The 19,630-nt window shown below is 45.8% G+C and overlaps 1 protein-coding gene and 1 pseudogene across 1 annotated transcript; one reads left to right on the top strand and one right to left on the bottom strand.

The window, feature by feature from the left end:
- Positions 1-1,352: 1,352 nt before the first annotated feature.
- LOC147990993 (ethylene-responsive transcription factor 5-like) lies at positions 1,353-1,757 on the bottom strand. Its single transcript, XM_087538481.1, has one exon. It carries the CDS (start codon positions 1,755-1,757, stop codon positions 1,353-1,355), a length of 405 nt encoding a protein of 134 aa, XP_087394607.1.
- A 47-nt stretch (positions 1,758-1,804) lies between these two features.
- Positions 1,805-19,630, top strand: part of LOC125506797 (putative FBD-associated F-box protein At5g56820) — a 58,253-nt pseudogene continuing 40,427 nt past the window's right edge.

The raw sequence follows: 19,630 nt of genomic DNA on the forward strand, positions 1-19,630 counted from the left end.
TACTACCGGAGTTCACCGGTAACCCGAACCGAGACTTCTATCCTTCCACCACCGTAGATGCACGCCTCTGGGCGCAGCACCACTCGGTGTCACCCTGGGACTTCACACTTAAGCGATGTTCTCAAGCAACTAGGCAAGTCTCATGAGTTGCTGCCGAATTAGTCTACCGCCACCAACGCCGCTTGATGCTTTCTGCCTCCTACGCTGTTCCCGAAAATCACCACCGCCACCATCGTCGAAGAAGGGAGGGAAGGGTGGGAAAATTGCCACTGCCGCCGCCAAAAGGAAGGGTAAATCACGATTGCCTCTCTGATTTGTCACGCTGCCAAGGAAAAACCATGCTCGTCATACCAATTGTCATGCCCCGATCTAGATTCACGAGGTTGTGAGAGGAGAAAGTTAGGGTTTGTCGATCCCTAGAGAGGGAAAAGTTGCTCTGTGAGATGTATATTACAATATAAGATATTGTTTGTTCACATAATGGAAATCGAAAATAAAATAGCCTTTACAGAAGTGGAGGAGCTGGCTTATAAGGCCTTATACAATGCAAGGTGCATAGAAAAATAAACTAAATTTTTCTTAGGCATTGATGCTTATTTGTATAGGGTATAAACTTAATTAAGCAACCATCCTATAAAGATAAATATAGATGCTAAAAAAATACTTGATTTATTTTACTAAGCACCTCACCTAATCATCCTGCATTGTACATGCGACAACGAAACAACGAAATAGTTAAGGGCGTGCTTGGATTAGGTGTAAAATAATACGGAGGTGTTTTTCTTTACACATGTAATTTACCGGCCAGTGAGCAATTTCCGTCCGGAAACGAAACGACCGAGCGAGGCATGTATTTTTTACGGAGGTATTGGAAACGAAAATGCTAATTCAAACAGGTCCTAAAAGCATCTCTAATAGCCGCATAACGCATCTTGTTAAAAGTCAGAATACACCATCAGATTAGCCAGTTTTTACGTACGACGATGCGTTGGTTTCAGCGGCCGCCGCAAATTAAAATGCGCCCAAGCCGCTTTAGCAAGCGCGCTATATTTCATTTGTGTTTTCCTATTACGTAGATAGTTTTCTCCTACGATAAATAATTCATAGTTCGTCCGACTTAGACTCTGTCTGCTTCTACGATAGCCTACTTCTACAATACAAAATAAAACGAAAAACTAGTACTATTCGTCCGACCCGGACTCTGTTTCGGTGATGTCCTCGTCCGACGTCTGTGCATAGGCGTTAAGGAACCGCTCGTCGCTAGAGTCTCACGAGGATGCATCTCCTAGCGCGATGTTGTATTTAGCTACCGCCCTCCGCGTTCGCTTGTCCTCGCGATAGGCGGCTCGCTCCTACCTTCTCTTCGCCCTTCTCAGGGCGAAGAACTGTTCCTCGTTGGTGTTTTCCGGGAAGCGATGCCTCCACAACACCATTGCTTGCTCGTCCATCTCGGTCAGCCTGAGACGACACTCCCGCCTCCGGTGCTTGCGACGATTCTCGTCGGTGAGAAACTGCGGGAAAGGCGCCAACTCCTGTGCCCGCTCCCGTATCGCCACGTCGGCGAAGTTCATGTCTTGATGGGACCGCAGGAGGCGCCACGCCGCAGCGTCGTACGTGCGGGCGCCCTCTTGGGCGGTGTCGAAGGTTCCGAGGCGGAGGCGCATGTCACCGCCCGACATAATCTCGGCGAAGTAGGTGCCGTACGGACGCTCGCGGACGCCCCGGTAGGCCGAAGCTCCCCAACGGCGAGGCAGCATGGTGACGCGGTGGGTGGCATGTCGGCGGCAAAGGGCGACAGAGGGCGATGGAGAGATGGAGAAAGTGGCAGAGGGAGCTGCAATTTATTGGTACGCCGGACACGGCGCGTCAAATGTAGCGCGTGAGCTGCCGCCTTTTTCCCCGCGCGCTAAACAACTAATTTACCACGCACGCGTTTTTTGGCGCGGCTATTGGAGATGCTCTAAACTGGAAATGGTACAACAGCCGGTAAAACGTTCGGAGGAAGGCGAGCCACGTGAGCCATCCGATCATCTTGATCCTCATCGTCCGTTATCTGAAGATAATGACACTAGCTGACCGCCGCCTTCCCTCGTGGAGAGAATTCCTTATTTAACACTGGCTTAAACTTTTATTCCCTATTTAATACTGGAAAAATATTTCTTCCCTATCTAACACAGCCTTTAAATTTTGTTCCCAATATAACACTTTCATCTTTTTTTTATGTGAACAATGTTAAATGACGCTGAAATGATAATTCTACCCTCATACATCTATTCAGTTCTTTTATTTATTCTGTTGTCCTATTTAAAGGGTGAAATCCATGGTTAGTGTAACAGAATGGTGTCACATTTCTGGAGATCACACGTACGCTAACTCCCTACTCGATGGATTTCTTAAGTTAGCATGCACACAGCACACGAACGTATAAAACAACATGGCCGCCGGCTTGCTTGATTGACGGCTTGACTAGACGAAACACGCACACGACATATGCGAACAAATACGAGGACACGCCGAGTTGATTACAAAAGAACTGTGTCGTGCCTTTGGATTTATTTTTATTTTTTTTAGACCGTGTCGTGCCTTGGGATTTTTAATTAGCTAGTATTTCTGATTGGGGTCACGGTTCAGTGTACCTATATATCAACTGCCAACACAAGCTTGCCTTTTCAGAGTATCAAACTCTATTGTATACGAAATCAATGCATACACATGTATGCGAACAAGACACGGACACAGACGAGTTGATTTAGTTTCAATATCGGTGTTCTTGTGCAAGCGGATTGTGGGCCGGGTGAAGCCAATGAGAATGACTTTGACCTGACTTAGGTCCTTCTAGTGCCAGGGGTAAACTTGTCATTTCACATGTCATTTAACACCATTAGGTCAAAAAATGTACGGAAGTGTTATATTGGGAACAAAATTTAAAGTTGGTGTTATATAGGGAAGAAATAGTTCTTCGATGTTAAATAGGAAAACAAAATTTAAAACAGTGTCAAATGAGGAATTCTTCTCCCTCGTGTCTCCACTCTCCACCCAGCAGCCGTCGCGGTAGAGGTGCGGAGGAGCTTGGCGCGGGGCTCAGCAGGATTTCCCAGAGTAGACGGGCTATGTAAGGGCGGAATTTTGCGGGGATCGGATCGGGCAAGAAATCACAAGGAAATTGAGCGGATTTACTTGTTCGAGTTTGGGACGGGAGGACGGACGATATATACAGAAGAGGGGTAGATCGGAGAGAGAGAACGGATCCGAAGTTATTTCTTGGCAAGAAGATCCCTTGGGGATGAGATGCCGGCGTCTACTACCATGGAGCAGAAGGGGCGTCGCTGCCAAAACCTAGCCCGGAGTAAGCCTCAACTCGCTCGCCCTCTCTCTGATTCGTTTCACTCGGTTGCTGTTTTCTTCAGTCATGAAAAATGGCTCTTTTTATCTGTAGTAAGTTCGGTAATCGATTATTTAGATTAGTGTCAGATGGATACTATGTAGTCTCTTCGTCCAGAATTACTTGTCGCAGAAATGAATAAAAATAGATAAATGTAGAACTAAAGTATGTCTAAATAAATCCATTTTTCTGACTAGTAAATCGGAACGAAGAGAGTACATTTTAATTCGTTTGAGATTGAACTGTTGTTTGGGTCGGTTATGTCTCAATTGAGTTCCTTTTAATCCATATCCATGTTTGTTCGTTAAAAATTCGGTTTTGGGAGGAGATTTTTTTTCCTACCGCATACTAGGTGTAGATCTAAAAGACTTTTTTTCCTACCGCATACTAGGTGAGTGCTCACACTTTTGTACTAAAAATTCGGTTTTGGGAGAAGATTTCAAGAGATTGTTGCCTGTTTATGCTCTCTCCCCCTCTCTCTGATCTGATTATGTTAGATGCGCTATTAACCATGCTTGTTGGGTTGCAGATGGAGTGAATAAAAGAAAGGACTCGCTCTATCAACAAGTTGGCGATGGTGATTCTCAAAATGGCGAAACGTTGGCATATTCTATGCCATACCTTCCAGAGGTACTGAAGCATAAAATTCTGATGATGTCTTAGATTGCAAGTTTAATTTCGCTGTGACTGCTCTAACCACACTAATTCATATGATACTGGCAGCTGCGTATTACTCCTTCTGTATCAAAATATAAAACGTTTTTTAGTCTAAATCTAAACCAAAATACGTCTTATATTTTGATACGGAGAAAATATCTATCTTTTGGTGCCTCATTCAATTGGTCACGGTCATACACCCCTAGTGACTTACGCCCTTCAATTATCAAGTTCGGATAGCAAATCTGTAGTGCGTGCATGCATTGGCATGTTGTCCCAATGTGATGTAGGGTGAAACCCTAGATGGCCGATCTTTCACGAAAGGGGCGGATCCCGCGAAGAACACAAAGAACACGGGGGGAAACATGAGGGGAAACACGAGAGAATCATTCAAACCAACAAGATACGGTCACACATGTGCTAGATCCTCGAAACACAAAGAGATACACGATCCAAATCCAACAAAGGACGATACATAGCGTAACCGGTTCTTCTTCGTGAGGAGATCTTGATGGGGCCACCCAAGAGGGGGTCTTGAATCCAAGGGGATCTTCTCCGAAGAGGGGCCGTGATCTCTCTCGTGGAGTAGATCCGTAATGGAAGAGCAAAGTTCTATCTCACATATGAGCTAAACCAGTGCTGACCCTAGTACGGAGCTAAGGGACAAGTATATATAGTCCAAGGGGTAAGTTGGGGGATACATGGGTGAAACCCCTTCAACCGCACGCAGGCAGGGCGATAGTACCGGTCATGGGGCCGGTAGTACCGGTTTTAGCGGATATAGCGGTTATTCTGGTGCTGTACCGGCCTTGCACCGGTCGATCACAGAAGCTTGACCGGTAGTTGACCGGTAGTTGGGCGGTTGTACCGGTCGACCAATAGTGGGGCGGTAGTTGACCGGTAGTACCTCTATCTCTGCGTTGGGAAAATCCCTGTCCATGCTCTTGGTGTCCATCTTGCACTATTCCTTCTCCTCGTTGGTTCCTTGGTACCTAGGCACACAAAGTGTCTTTGTTTGAGGTAGTAGCCATGTCTCATGTGGGTCCAAGGTAAGTTGAACAAGGAGAGAGTTCACCTTGTGTCCAATGGCACATGTTGGGGGTCTCATCGTATGTCCACTTGGGGCTTGGGGAATACTCGTAGTGTACATGGGGATGATCATAGGATGTTCCGCATCACCTCCCCTCCCTTGGGAAAGATTCGACCTCAGATCATGATCCTCATCACCATGGAAACGGTTGTCGTGGACAGACTTGTAGTTGGACGGAGTTGAAGACATTGCGCAATCCAAGTACTCTAAGGTGTCGCCGGAGTGGTATACATGCAAAAAGAGCAAACACAAACGAAATACAAGTGTCCATCATGTAAAAATTAGTCCGTTCGGCAAGATTCTTCGTGACAAATCACATGAAGCTTATCAAGATGATATAGAATGATATGCAAAGCATTCATGGGAGCAAAAACATTCATTGTGCACACTAATGTATTTTGAATATGATCAACACAGCCATGATGCAAAATGATGTCATAGTGGGCTGGTTTATGAAAAGCATGAACATGTCAATGGATGCTCAATGTGATTATGTTGTCATGCAATTGATGGTAGGTAATATGATCATGATATATGAATATGTCATCAAGGAAGATCACAACAAATTTGCTAAGGAAGTGCACAAGCTCATATATCATGGATGACATGGGGATACAAGATGAAACAAGGCAATCATAATGTAAATCAATCCATGCAAATTTGTTATGAGTATGAGATGTCCATCGAGCATGACAATTGAACACGCGATCAACAAATATGTGGGTGTTGGTGCAATGTGTCAAAGGAGTGTTGATGTACCAATGCTTGATGTCATGGCATAAGTGGAGTTCTGAAGGTGCATCCAATAAGTGCGAGTGCTCCTCAGTGTGAAGGTCCATAGAGCCAATCTCCAATGTCGCTCCTCCATGCGCGAGATGTATCATGTAGACAACAAGAAGGAAACAACAATGAAAGAGTGATCCATCCAATATGCGTACTTGAGGATGGCTCAAAGGGAAGGAGTTCACCTCATGAATGTTCCCAAAGATGTCGGAGTTGCACATCATGTATGCCTTCACATAACCAATATGTCTCATGATGGTAATGCCTTATGAATCCATCGAAATGAAAGAACATGACAAACACTCAGAAAAACAAATGAGGGTAGCGGAAATGCAAAACCTATCATTCATGTGGTAAGATACCCAACAAGTGTATGCATCATGCTCATCATAAAAAAGGACAAGTGAGCATTTCATAGTATGGAGGCATATGATGCAAGAACAACCAAATACAATAGGCTCAAGGAAACAAGCATGCTTCCCAAGTAATATGTCCAAGTCTCCATGATCAATAAGCATAGCAAGTTGGCACTCAATACAAGGTGATATGAGAGATGCAACTAATGGAGACGAAAGACAATGATCATGACAAATCAAGTGAGAGGCATCAACATATATGTCATTAATCCAAGAAAGCGAGTAAGAATGGAACATGGGTGATGCGACAAAGCAAGCAATCATAATGACCAAGTAAAGCAAGCTAGTAGTGCGAATATACATCATACTAGGAGGAATCATGGCAAGCATGTCATGTGTGCAATAGAGAGCATGTATAATGCACATGCCATATCACAAGCATGAAAGCAAGATATGAGCAAAATATTATCAATGTATTGGCGAGAGGCCATATGTGAATAGCAATGGGACATCATGACTCTCCCAACACAACAAGCATCAATAGCATGTGGCACATGGTAAACATGGCAATAGCAACACGGATCTCAGCCAAACATGTAAATACACATAGGAGAAGCATAATGGTGAATCACGGGTAGATGCAAGCAAGGGTCACAATTGCATGTCAAAGTCATGTAAAGAGGCATAACATGCAAAGTGAACACGATAAAATGGGCATAATGTAACAAGTGGTTTATTGCCCATAGCCGTGTGAGAGCCAAATAGAAGAGATGCGTGTAGTCCTTGCACGAAGGGAATGGTGGGAATGATAATCCACGGGATCCCAAGTCATCATTGCTCTAAAGAGCTTGTTTTGTCAACTCTTGGGATTGAGAGGTTGACGAGTATACGTGAGTACCTGCACAAAACAAAGACAAAGGGAAAATTGTGTGTGCATGGTATATGTACACATCATTCATCATGATGCGCATGTGCATGTGTTGGTTAGCACAAAACAACCAATGCTCAAATAAATGAGATGGGTGATATAGAAACATGTCATCCATCATGAAAGGTTTATTGTTATGTATAGCATAATGGAGACTCAAATTGTGTAATGCATCATGCGAAATATGTAGAGCATTGTTATTCATGGAATGCATACGGTGCACACAATTATGGGAATCATGCAAAGTATGGAATGCAACAAAATCTCCTAATATGTATGAGGAAACTATGGGGGTCTCCTCATTAGTATTAGTAGAAACATCACATGGAGAAAATTGACAACATCCAAAACAAAGCATATTCGGAACAATGTGATCATGGCATGGCATAGTTGATGAATTGCGCAAATCATGTAAAGGAAGCATAGCAATATCATCACATGAAAAACAAAAGCCAATGACCATCATCTCGTCATCTATGCCATAAGTGCAAATGAGATTTATTTTAATGGGGCATGCATAGTTACTATGTTGAGATTGAAATGATGCAATATGGAAAATCTCACTCATAGCATAAGACAAGTTTAAAGGATTATCAAACATGATGTGACCAATAGAATTTTCACATGATATCCTATGGAGCATAGCATCACAACTAGGCAAATCAACATGCTCATCATCATATTCATCGTAAACAGGTAAGCCATGACATGAGGAATTCGCACTAGCATGAAGCATGGGAATAGGTGGATCAACATCATGCAAGCAATCATTGGTGAGATAGTACACTAGTGGGACAAGAGAAGCACCATCATCTATGTTACCTTTGGAGCATCGCTCATGTGTTGTAGGTGAGGTGTCGAAGACCGAGTCGTGGTCATCTTCATCTTGATGGAACCATGTGGGGGTGCATCATCGTCCATCATGGCCATCATCGTCTCCATTGGAGGTATGGACTCGTCGAGGATAGGCGTGTCGTCATGTAGGAGACCTAGCACCAAACAAGAAAACAAACTAGGAGTACAGGGTAAGTCATTAGAAATCATAGTGGCCTCACATGCCGTGTCAACTACCTCACTCACTAAGTGTTGTGGCTCACTCACTCCCAGTATGATGCTCTCACTCATATGGTTGGTGGAGTCACTCAAATGGTTCTCAACCTCACATAAGATGTGTGGCATGCTCTCATGTGTGGGGCTAGTGGTGATCACACTCATCCTCTCATAAAAAATGCTCTCAATGTCACGTATAGTGGAGTCACTCATCTCACTCATGGGGTGGTGGCTCTCCTCACATGGCAATTGGGGCATCTCTTCATATGTGGGTGTCGGAGAGATGTAGGTGCAAATGTCTCCATGCTCAATCATGTCGTAGTCGTAGCCGTGGATGAAAGCCGAAGATGGCACATCATCACTCTCCTCTAAGATCAAAGATAAGGTCTCATGTGCGGTCTCGTAGCTTGACTCGGAGTATGAGTCCCGTTGGGGCGCCGTGTTCATGTTGTTGAAGAGGTTCGCACTCGTTGTTGTGGTCGAAGGGGATGGCCCTTGCTCGACCGTCTTGTCGCCGTCTTGTTGTAGGAGGCCCATATGATGTGGCACCTCGTAGCTCGACTCCATGACCGACGGGAATTTCCCATGCTCAGCCATCTTCCTTGAGGCGCTTCCGAAGATGGAAGTGTCGCCCTCGCTCGTAGGTGGTCACCTCGTTGTTGAAGATGTCGATGTAGGCGAACTCCCGGGAAGTAGGCGAAGATGCCGTACGTCCAAAGGCGAAGATGCCTTGATAGCACTTGGCGAAGATGCCGAAGTGGTGGTGGTAGTAGTCATCGCATTCTTTTGGTGGTGTCTCGCGGTCTTCTCTTGTGCTCATGAAGTTTGGACTTGGCATGAAGTAGGGCTTGCTGGGACTTGTGCATTTGCGCTTGATGAGCATCTTCGTGATGATGGTGTCGTTGTCGTGCTTGAGCTCGTAGTAGATGTCGTTTGTCGTCGTCGTGCACATGATGCTTGGAGGTGATTTTCCCTTCATGATGATGTGGATCACGAACGTGATGGTGGTCGCCATGGAGATGTGGACGTGGACGACTTGCGCTTGCATCATTTTTGCGCTCCGAAGACTTGTGACTTGAATGTCGCCGCCTTGAGGATGATGAAGGGGAAGAACGGTTGATCAACAAGGTCCGAATCTCCTCCATCCTTGCATCTTGCTCCTCTTTTTGTGCGGAAAGCTTATTGTCGATGTAGTCCCTTTTCCTTGCTTCGGAGTGACGAATGTCGATGGAGAGGTTCTCGATGCGCTCTCGCAATCTTGATTGTGCACCTTGCATTTGTCATTGTAGATCAAAAATTGACGCTTTGGTGATGTAGTTGTTCACGCCGTCGTTGTTGTGAAAGACGGGAGATGAAATGCCTTGCCTATCCATCACAATACTCGAGCAAATATGAGTGGAGAAAGGAGAAGAACTATACAAAATGTACCTTGACCGATGTTGAAGATGGATCAATGATCACTCAATGATGTAAAAAGAAAATGGCACAATTGGTATCAATTCTTGTTGGTTTCTCACACCTACACAAATAAGGCTAATGGTGGAGCTCGGTGAGGATAGTGGCACAAAAATTTGATGAAAAATGTTAGCAAGAGTCAATAATATTGAAAGAGATTCACAAATTCGCAAATGTAACAAGTAGACCAATAGCAAATATGACACATGGAAACACACACAAGGATAGATAAATGGGGTCGTGCAACCAAGGAATGAGCACAAAATGTGGAATCCACGGAAACGCTCGCGTTTCACAACTCAAGAGAGACGCTAGCATGATTGTTCTATAGGCGGATACGACACTTGTGCAGAACCTATAAGATACAAAATGTATGAACTTCTATCCCAAGTATGCTATGTATGTATGTTTCGGTGCTTTAGCACAAGATTATTCAAGATGATCGGATATGACAATCTTATATGCAATGTGGTATGATGCTATGACACTTGCTTACAAGCTTCTTTGCTCTTTCTATTTTTCTTAAAAGCTTATTCTTTTTTTGTATGCCACTTTGCGAAATGCATAAACCAAGATAGCAATTGGGTATATATGGGAACAATCTTGTGACACAAGGGATGATATGATACCAATATGATATGGTATGTATGCAATGTATGGTGTAGATCACTAATGTGCACAAGTAACGTTGCCGGCAATACTCAAATGGCTAGTCTCGATAGGCAAGTGACGCAAAATGGGCTAGGGGTTATCAATGCAATGGCAAGGGAATATACAATGGAGGGATACCATGATACCAAGATGATATGGAGGTTACCGTCGAGGGTTTCTCGCTTGTAAGCCACGGACGGATAATGGTGAAGTGGTAAAAGTCGATGACGACCTCGTGGCGATGATGAGTGGCGGTGTTGTCGATGTAGACCCATCCCTAATTAGCCGAAACACCTTAGGAAACGGAAAAACCACGAACTCAAAATCTCAAATGTCAAATGTCAAAATGGTGGTAGCGGGAATGCGGTGGTGGTTGCGGAAGTTATGGTGGAAACCCGGTCAAAAATGGGTTAAGGTGGCGGAAGGGTATGAAGGGCTATACACGGTATCGGAGTTGGAAGCATGGTCCATAAGTAGCCGAAACACCTTACGAGACACAACTCACAACACTAACAAAATTGGTTAAGTTTGGGTGGCGGAAGTGTATGGTGGGCAAGCCTATGCGGAAGTTATGGTGGTGGTTGATGAAGAAGCAACCGTCCCTAAGTATCCTAAACACCTTAGGAGACTCAAATCACAACTCAAACAACCACTAATGCTATGGGGATCAATATGGGTTAGGTTGCGGAAGTCGGTGGTGGTTATGCAGATGATATGGTGGTGGCCGTAGGCAAAGATGAAAAAATTCCGAAAATTTGATGGAGTCAAATGGTGTTGTAACCTATCTACATAGATGGGGGATGTCAATAGCTACTCAACAAGCTAAAGAACGCGAAAATCGGACTCCAGATGAATTAGTTATAGTCAAAACTATCAATCAGCCGAGGCTGAAACTAGGAGGGGCGGAAGTACCGCTTGGAAGGGTGGTAGTACCGCTTGTGGTGCTCAGCGGTAGTACCGCTTGGGGGGCGGAAGACCCCTGGTGTCAGGAAAATTCGCAGAACTAGATCGGGCGAATTTTGGGGGCGGAAATGGATGATTTCGAGGGCAAAATTGCGGAGATTTTGTGGATGGAAGGTGGGGAAACTTGGGGAGATGCTAAATCTACTCAAGACACAACGAATCAATGGATCAAATCCAACAAAACTTCATCACACCAAAAAATCATAAAAAAAAATTGAGGCTATTTTTTGTGGGGATTTTCGAAATTGGGGAAGAACTCAACAAAATCAAGCTAGAAAACGAAGAGGGGAGGCTCCGAAATCATGATCAACGTGGCTCATGATACCAAGATGATGTAGGGTGGAACCCTAGATGGCCGATTTTTCATGAAAGGAGCGGATCCCGCGAAGAACACGAAGAAAACGGGGGGAAACACGAGAGAATCACTCAAACCAACAAGATACGGTCACACATGTGCTAGATCCTCGAAACATAAAGAGACACACGATCCAAATCCAACAAAGGACGACACAGAGGGTAACCGGTTCTTCTCCGTGAGGAGGTCTTGATGGGGCCACCCAAGAGGGGTTCTTGAATCCAAGGGGATCTTCTCCGAAGAGGGGCCGCGGTCCCTCTTGTGGAGTAGATCCGTAATGGATGAGCAAAGCTCTATCTCACATATGAGCTAAACCAGTGCTGACCCTAGTACGGAGCTAAGGGACAAGTATATATAGTCCAAGGCATAAGTTGGGGGATACATTGTGACGCCCCCGATTCAATCGTACACTAATCATACACGCAAACATGTACAATTAAGATCAGGGACTCACGTGAAGATATCACAACACAACTCTACAAATAAAAATAAGTCATACAAGCATCATATTACAAGCCAGGGGCCTCGAGGACTAGAATACAAGAGCTCGATCATAGACCAGTCAGCGGAAGCAACAATATCTGAGTACAGACATAAGTTAAACAAGTTTGCCTTAAGAAGGCTAGCACAAACTGGGATACATATCGAAAGAGGCGCATGCCTCCTGCCTGTGATCCTCCTAAACTACTCCTGGTCATCGTCAGCGTCCTGCATGTAGTAGTAGGCACCTCCAGTGTAGTAGGAGTCGTCGTCGACAGTGGCGTCTGGCTCCTGGACTCCATCGTCTGGTCGCAACAATCGGGTATAGAAAGGGGAAAAGGGGGAGAAAAGCAACCGTGAGTACTCATCCAAAGTACTCGCAAGCAAGGAGCTACACTACATATGCATTGGTATCAATAAAAGGGGGGTAGTATATGTGGACTGAACTACAGAATGCCAGAATAAGAGGGGGATAGCTAGGGCTATCGAAGACCACGCTTCTGGCAACCTCCATATTAAAGCAGTAGAAAAGAGTAGATGGTAAGTTAACCAAGTATCATCGCATAGCATAATCCTACCCGGTGATCCTCCCCTCGTCTTCTTGTGAGAGAGGGATCACCGGTTGTATCTGGCACTTGGAAGGATGTGTTTTATTAAGTATCCGATTCTAGTTGTCATATGGTCAAGGTACAACTCCGGGTCGTCCTTTTACCGAGGGACATGGCTACTTGAATAGATAAACTTCCCTGCAGGGGTGCACCACATTTCCCAACACGCTCGATCCCCTTTGTCCGGACACACTTTCCTGGGTCATGCCCGGCCTCGGAAGATCAACACATCGTAGCCCTACCTAGGCACAACAGAGAGGTCATTACGCCAGTCTAAATCCTATGGCGCAGGGGTCTGGGCCCATCGCCCATTGCACACCTGCACGATGTGAACGCGGCCGGCGAGCAGACCTAGCCTCCCTTATACAAGAGCAGGCGTTCCAATCCAACACGGCGCGTGCCGCCCAGTCGCTGACGTCAAGAAGGCTTCGGCTGATACCACGACGTCGAGTGCCCATAACTGTTCCCGCGTAGTTGGTTAGTGCGTATAGGCCAATGGCCAGACTCAGATCAAATACCCAGATCTCTATAAGCGTGTTATTTTGAAATAACCGCGGACACCGACCAGGGCCAGGCCCACCTCTCTCCTAGGTGGTCTCAACCTACCCTGTCGCTCCGCCACAAAGGTTCACTCAGAGGGCCGTCAGGACAAACGTCCTTTCGGACCCAATCCGTGAATCACTCGCGGGTACTCTATGAGCCGACCCGACTTTAGTCACCACAGGTACCATATAAGATGTATATAAGTATATACCCGTGATCACCTCCTGAGTGATCACGGCCCGATAGTATAGCATGGTGGACGGACAAGAATGTAGGGCCACTGATGATAAACTAGCATCCTATACTAAGCATTTAGTATTGCAGGTAAGGTATCAATAACTGTAGCAACAATGACAGGCTATGCATCAGGATATGATTAACAGAAAGCGGTAACATGCTACACTACTCTAATGCAAGCAGTAGAGAGAAGAGTAGGCGATATCTGGTGATCCAGGGGGGCTTGCCTGGTTGCTCTGGCAAGAAGGAAGGGTCGTCAACAACGTAGTCGATCGGAGCACCAGCACCGGCGTCAGTCTCGTAGTCTACCGGAGAGAAGAGGGGGAAGAAACAATGAATACAATGCAAACAGATGCATATCGATGCATGACATGACAAGTAGCGGTGCTAGGTGTGCCCTAACGCGGTATGAGATGATACCGGTGAAGGGGGGAAACATCCGGGAAAATATCCCTGGTGTTTCGCGTTTTCGGACAGATGAATTAGAGGGGGAAAGTTGTGTGTTCGCTATGCTAGGGATGCGTGGCGGACGAACGAGCTGCGTATCCGGATTCGTCTCGTCGTTCTGAGCAACTTTCATGTACAAAGTTTTTCCATCTGAGCTACGGTTTATTTTATATGATTTTTCAAAGTTTTAATGAATTTTTTTAATTATATAAATTCGAAATAAAATGCGTAAAATGCTACGGGTACACAGAGAGTGTACCCATACGTTCACCTCTTAGGCTGACAGGTGGGGTCCAGTTGACCGCCCAGTCAGCAGTCAACTGGGGCAGTTGACTGGTCAAAGGGGTCAACAGGACCCACATGTTAGTGGCTGATAGATTAAACTAACCTTATTTATCTAAATAGTGCAATGGGTCCACGTGTCATTGATTGTTAGGTAATTAATCAAGTTAATTAGTCTAGTTAACGGATTAGTTAAGTTAATTAGCTAATTAGGTTAATTAAATAGGTTTAATTAATTAATTAATTATATTTCTTTAATGTTTTTTTGTTTTCATTCTTTAACAGGGGTGGGCCCCATGTGTCAATGGCCCAGGGCCTTAGCGGGCGCTGGGCAGGGGTTACGGGCGCGGGCGCCGGGTCGCCTGGACCCGGGCGCGGGCGGGAGGGTCGGCGGCGAGGCTGGGGCGCCGAGCGCAGGTTAGCCGTGACCACGGCGTGGCCCTCCTACCGGCCGCGGCAGGCGAAGACGACAACGAGCGCGCGCAGCGGACAGGGGCGGCGCGGGGCAGGAAACGTAGTCGGGCGGCGCGGGCAGAGCCGGTGGTCCGGCGGGAGTGGCGGCGGTGGGCGCGCACGGGGATGGTGCACGGGTTAGTGGCGGCGCGCTGGCGCTGGGAAGCGGCAGGCCGGGAGCGGCCAGTGGGCACGACGCACGGCACAGAGCAGCGCGGGGGAGAAGCAGCAACAGTAGGCGGCGATGCCAGGCAGGGGAGGGTGAGGCCATGGGTGGCGACCGCGGGGCTCCAGGGACACGCGGGGAGGGGGGTGGCGCGGTGACTGCGGCGACGGTGGACAGCGCGGGCGCAGTGCGTGTGGGAGACAGAGGGAAGGGGGGGTAGAGGGAAGCCTCACTTGCGACGTGAGAAGGGGGCGGCGAGGCAGCACGGGGAGGCAGGGCGGCCGGGCGCGTGCGAACGAACGAGCGACGGGCGAGCCCGCCATGGGCGGGTGGCGCGAGCGGCTGTGCAAGGCAGTGGTAGCAGTAGCGAGCCGCCGGATGCAGCAGTAGATGCGTGCGTTGCACGGCGACAACAGCAACGGCGCGATGTGGAGCGGCTACAACAGAGCAGAGGGTGGGCACGCAGGCGTGCGCGCACATGCAAGTCGCAGCTAGGGCGAAGGCAGGCACGGGACGCAGATCGGGCATGGCGAGCGCGAACTTGGTCGTAGGAGGATCCGGCGGCCTACGCCAAGAAGAAAACAGGAGGGGAAGCGGGGAACCGGAGGAGGGCTCACTACGGGGTGGTCGTGGATGAGCTCGAGGGGGTTGGGGACGGCCGGAGCTTGCGGGACGACGGTGAGATGGTGGCGACCGAGGTTGGGGGAGCCGGTCGATGCCGTCGTTGTGGTTGTGTTCTCGATGAACGAAGTACCAAGGAAGAAGAAGTGGTCGACGGCGGTCCTTCCGGACAAATTTTTAGGCGAGCGGGAGGTCGATAACCGCGACAGCGATGGTGGCACGACGATGGTGGCTCGTGAGTGTGGCTGGATCAGACAAGGGAGAGGGAGTGAGCGAGGGGGGTAGATGAGCTAGGCTTTGGGGTGGCCTTATCCACCAGGGGAGGCACGGGATGGACGCCATGTGGCCATCCATGGCCATGGACGCGGCGTGTGCGTCCACGACGCCCTCTGTGAACAGAGGTTGGAGATGGCGGCTTGGTGGGCTGTGCTGTCACTAATGCTAGTAGGCCCAAGTGCACATGGCACTTTAGATTTTATTTGTTTTCTTTTCTGTTTTCACCTTTTCTTCTGTCTTGTATTTTCTTTAGCCACTATTTGGCTTTTGTAAAATATCCAACTGGTCATGTTATTACCATTGCAATATATAGCACTCCCACAAAAAGTTTGAGTGGTAAATGGAAAGTTTTGGGAATTTTAATAATTTAGAAAAGCATTTAAATTATTATCGTGGCCCTGTTTAATTGTTTTTGGGCAATTAGATACTTAAAGAAAAAGGTTTCATCATGAAAAATATCCGGTGACCATTTGCCACACTTTGAACATTTTAGCTTCAACATTTGAAAACTTCTACCGTTGACTCCATTTTCGTTTTGAACATTGAGTGGGTTTGAATCATCGCGAGTTTAACAACCGTAATCATGGTGACGTAGCTTCATTAGTAGAGAGTTACTATAGCTTGATTATCCGGGCGTCACAATTCTCCTCCACTACAAGAAATCTCGTCCCGAGATTTAGGAGGTAGAGTAAGGGGGAAAGACTCGGGAAGGACGGAGCTCAACACAAGGTAGGTACCTGGGGGCTATCTCAGTGAACGTGGCAGAGAGGCATCTCTCGGGTTGAAAGTCCCGAGATTTAGGAGGTAGAGTAAGGGGGAAAGACTCGGGAAGGACGGAGCTCAACACAAGGTAGGTACCTGGGGGCTATCTCAGTGAACGTGGCAGAGAGGCATCTCTCGGGTTGAAATTCAGGAAAGTCATTGAGAGCAAGGTAAGGAGTAATAAGAAGCTTCAAGCGGATGGACAATCGTTCGATGTCTAAAACAGTGTGAAAGGGGTTCAAAGCATCGAGAATAAGTATTTCTTCTGAGACTAGAATAGATCACTAGGTAAGTGGCTCATGATTTACATACAAAGCCAAGCGTGAGGAATAACCTTGGGGGCGGGGATGTACAAGAGAGTCAGGTTTCGATCTTGTGGAACTGTGGGTTATGGGCCCACCATGTGAGTTAAAAGTAGGGAGGCGCTAACATTTTGCATGGCCATGATGGCAAGGCAGGTCAGAGGACAACCTGTCAGTTATGTTGGCAACAACGTTGGCACCAAGGGCGAGAGACGAAGAGAACCATTTTCCTGCTCGTTAAGACAAGGCAGACCAATAGGCAAAGTTCTTGTCCATCGCCGGCTACCGAAATGTCATCAACAATAGTAACAAGGTCTTCTGACAGAGTTTGTACATTGAGGTGTTTACATAAGCAGGGAATTACCACTGCTCAGATATGTTAGGTTACAAGAAAGATTAAACAAAACAATGGGAAGAAAAAGGTGATCATTAGACTAAACAAAACAATGGAAAGGAAAAGGTGTTTAAACACATATTTCAAGGGTATATCCTTTCCAAGAGCAAGCAGAGCATGATATCCATGATAGGATATAATGTAGAAAACTCTTTAGGTAAGGGGAGAGAAATTTCATGACATTACCCATACAACTATGTTTGGATAATTTGATAAAGAAAATTTAGCATTTGTGCTTCAAATGTTCGTATTCAAGATCGAAGTACCACAGACATGCTTCAAGATAGGATTGACATGGTCTGCAAGCAAGTTTGGACCTTGGATACTCAAGGGATTCATCAGGAATAACTTATAGAATAAGTCTTACAATTTCCTCATGGAAGAATAGTTAACCTTGCTAAATAGGAAACTATAACAATAGGTTCTCCGGCCAGGTGTGCTAGGCATGACATCACCTTACCGGGTCTTATAAAGACCAATGTTAGAACTCTTGGAAATAGGTTCCAACCATCATATCTGACTGAGATACATACCTGATTGGTGTCAGGATACCTCAGACTCGGGATGCCTGAGAAGAAAAGGTGCAACACAAATGGATGAGATGTCATTGTAAGATTCTCTAGAAATGAACTATGGAAGCGAGTTCCAAAACAAGAGTTCATCATTTAAGCAAGGAGAGGATGAGGAGGTGGCTGATGGACTCAGCGACAATTCATCAAGATTTCCAAAGGATGGATTTCCACAATTATGTGAACAAGGAGATAACATTTGTCAGATCAAATAGTATAATGATGAATGCTCGAGGAAAACATACCCAATTAAACATTGGTTGAAAGGTGCACCCGGAATATGGGCTTAGGTAGCATGAACAATGTCAGAATGATGATTCGACAACCAATGGTCTAAGAATGAAATGTCGACCATTAACTTCGAAGCAATAGGGTTGCTAGAAATTTTGAATTTTACACCTCATGGTCCATTTGTTGGTATTCCGGTTAGAAACAACACGGAGACAAAAAATGAATGGAGATGGCGATAAGTATTACTATATCAAGAATTTCTTGAGAGGTGGTGAAATTCTCGCGGCATTCTTGACATAAAAGATGGTAATACTCCAAGGTAAAGAAGAACAAATGTTGGATAGCAAGGAATTCAAGGTATAACACAAAACACGAAGGAAATAAGGTAGTCGTTGATAACAGAAATCATCAAGGGGCAAGGATGGTATTTCCCATCAAGAATTCGACTGATATTCTGGAAGAGCTCGAAATGTTGATGATGATCACGATACATTTGTCGAGAGGTTTCATGAAGATGTAATCGATCAACGACGACATCAAGCAAAAGCAATGGTGAAGCGAAGGGTTATTGGAACCACGGATACGACACAAACTCATAATCAAGCTTGATGTTCAAGGTGAAATGATATGACAAGGAAGATCGACGTAAGTTCTGCTCATCGTCAAAAGTTGTGCTCCGGGAATAAGGACCAGGTAGCACGGTTAAAATTTAGCACGATAATGATATAGCCGACCAGGCTAGGAATGACTTAAAGGATTAATAAACTCATAAGCAACGAAAATTACTTAAGAGTTATTGAGTTGGAGTGCGGAATTGGTTCACATATCAGTGTCCTCGGTTGACGACAACCCAGAACCCAGGAAAATGGAATCAGTGAGAAATAATCAATTGATGAAGAACCCATAAGAAGTTATGCGGTTCCAAGATATTCTCGAGATACGAGAGTGTAATACTCGATGGTAGATCAAAGTAAAGGTTGGATAGGTGCATCAATCTGCAAAAGACAAGTACTTCAACTTGTCCGAGAAATGGGATCAAAGAAGAACAATATGGTTGGAACCATAGCTGCAGGGGATCCAATTTAATGACACCGAAAGAATTACCCAAATGATTAAGTATTTTGCAAGAAGCTTCCATGATAAGTTCCACATCGGGTCCATGGGCATGAACACAAAGTTCAAGGTCGACTCCCACTTCTCCAATGCATAACCTTTCACTCTCTTCTCATTTTCGAAGAAGTTGTAATATTGAAATTTTATCTGACATAACACTAGTAGAGTATGACCCGTAGTAGTTTTGGGGTTCACATAGATTCGAAAAGGCATAGGTTCAACCCATTTGGGCCTCTTAGGAACATATACCACAAACTTCGAAGTAAATAATACAAGCTCAAAAGTAGAGCATTGTTAACAAAGCAGAGGATACAATTTACCAAAGGCATTATATACCCATGGAAAGGTTCACAAGGTTATTGAATATGAAGGACACTGTCGGATAATAATCCAACAAGGGGTCTTATGGTCTACAATGGAGCTGATGCGAGTATCGGTATATCAGAGGAAGAAAGAATGCAAGGAGATCAAATTAT

This window comes from Triticum urartu, chromosome 1A (genome assembly GCF_056163025.1).
Source record: "Triticum urartu cultivar PI428250 chromosome 1A, HENAU_Tu73, whole genome shotgun sequence".
NCBI classification, from domain to species: Eukaryota; Viridiplantae; Streptophyta; class Magnoliopsida; order Poales; family Poaceae; genus Triticum; species Triticum urartu.

What these genes read in the sequence shown, in the direction of transcription:
- LOC147990993 (XM_087538481.1), bottom strand. Translation starts at nt 1,757, where the DNA reads ATGCTGCCTCGCCGTTGGGGAGCTTCGGCCTACCGGGGCGTCCGCGAG.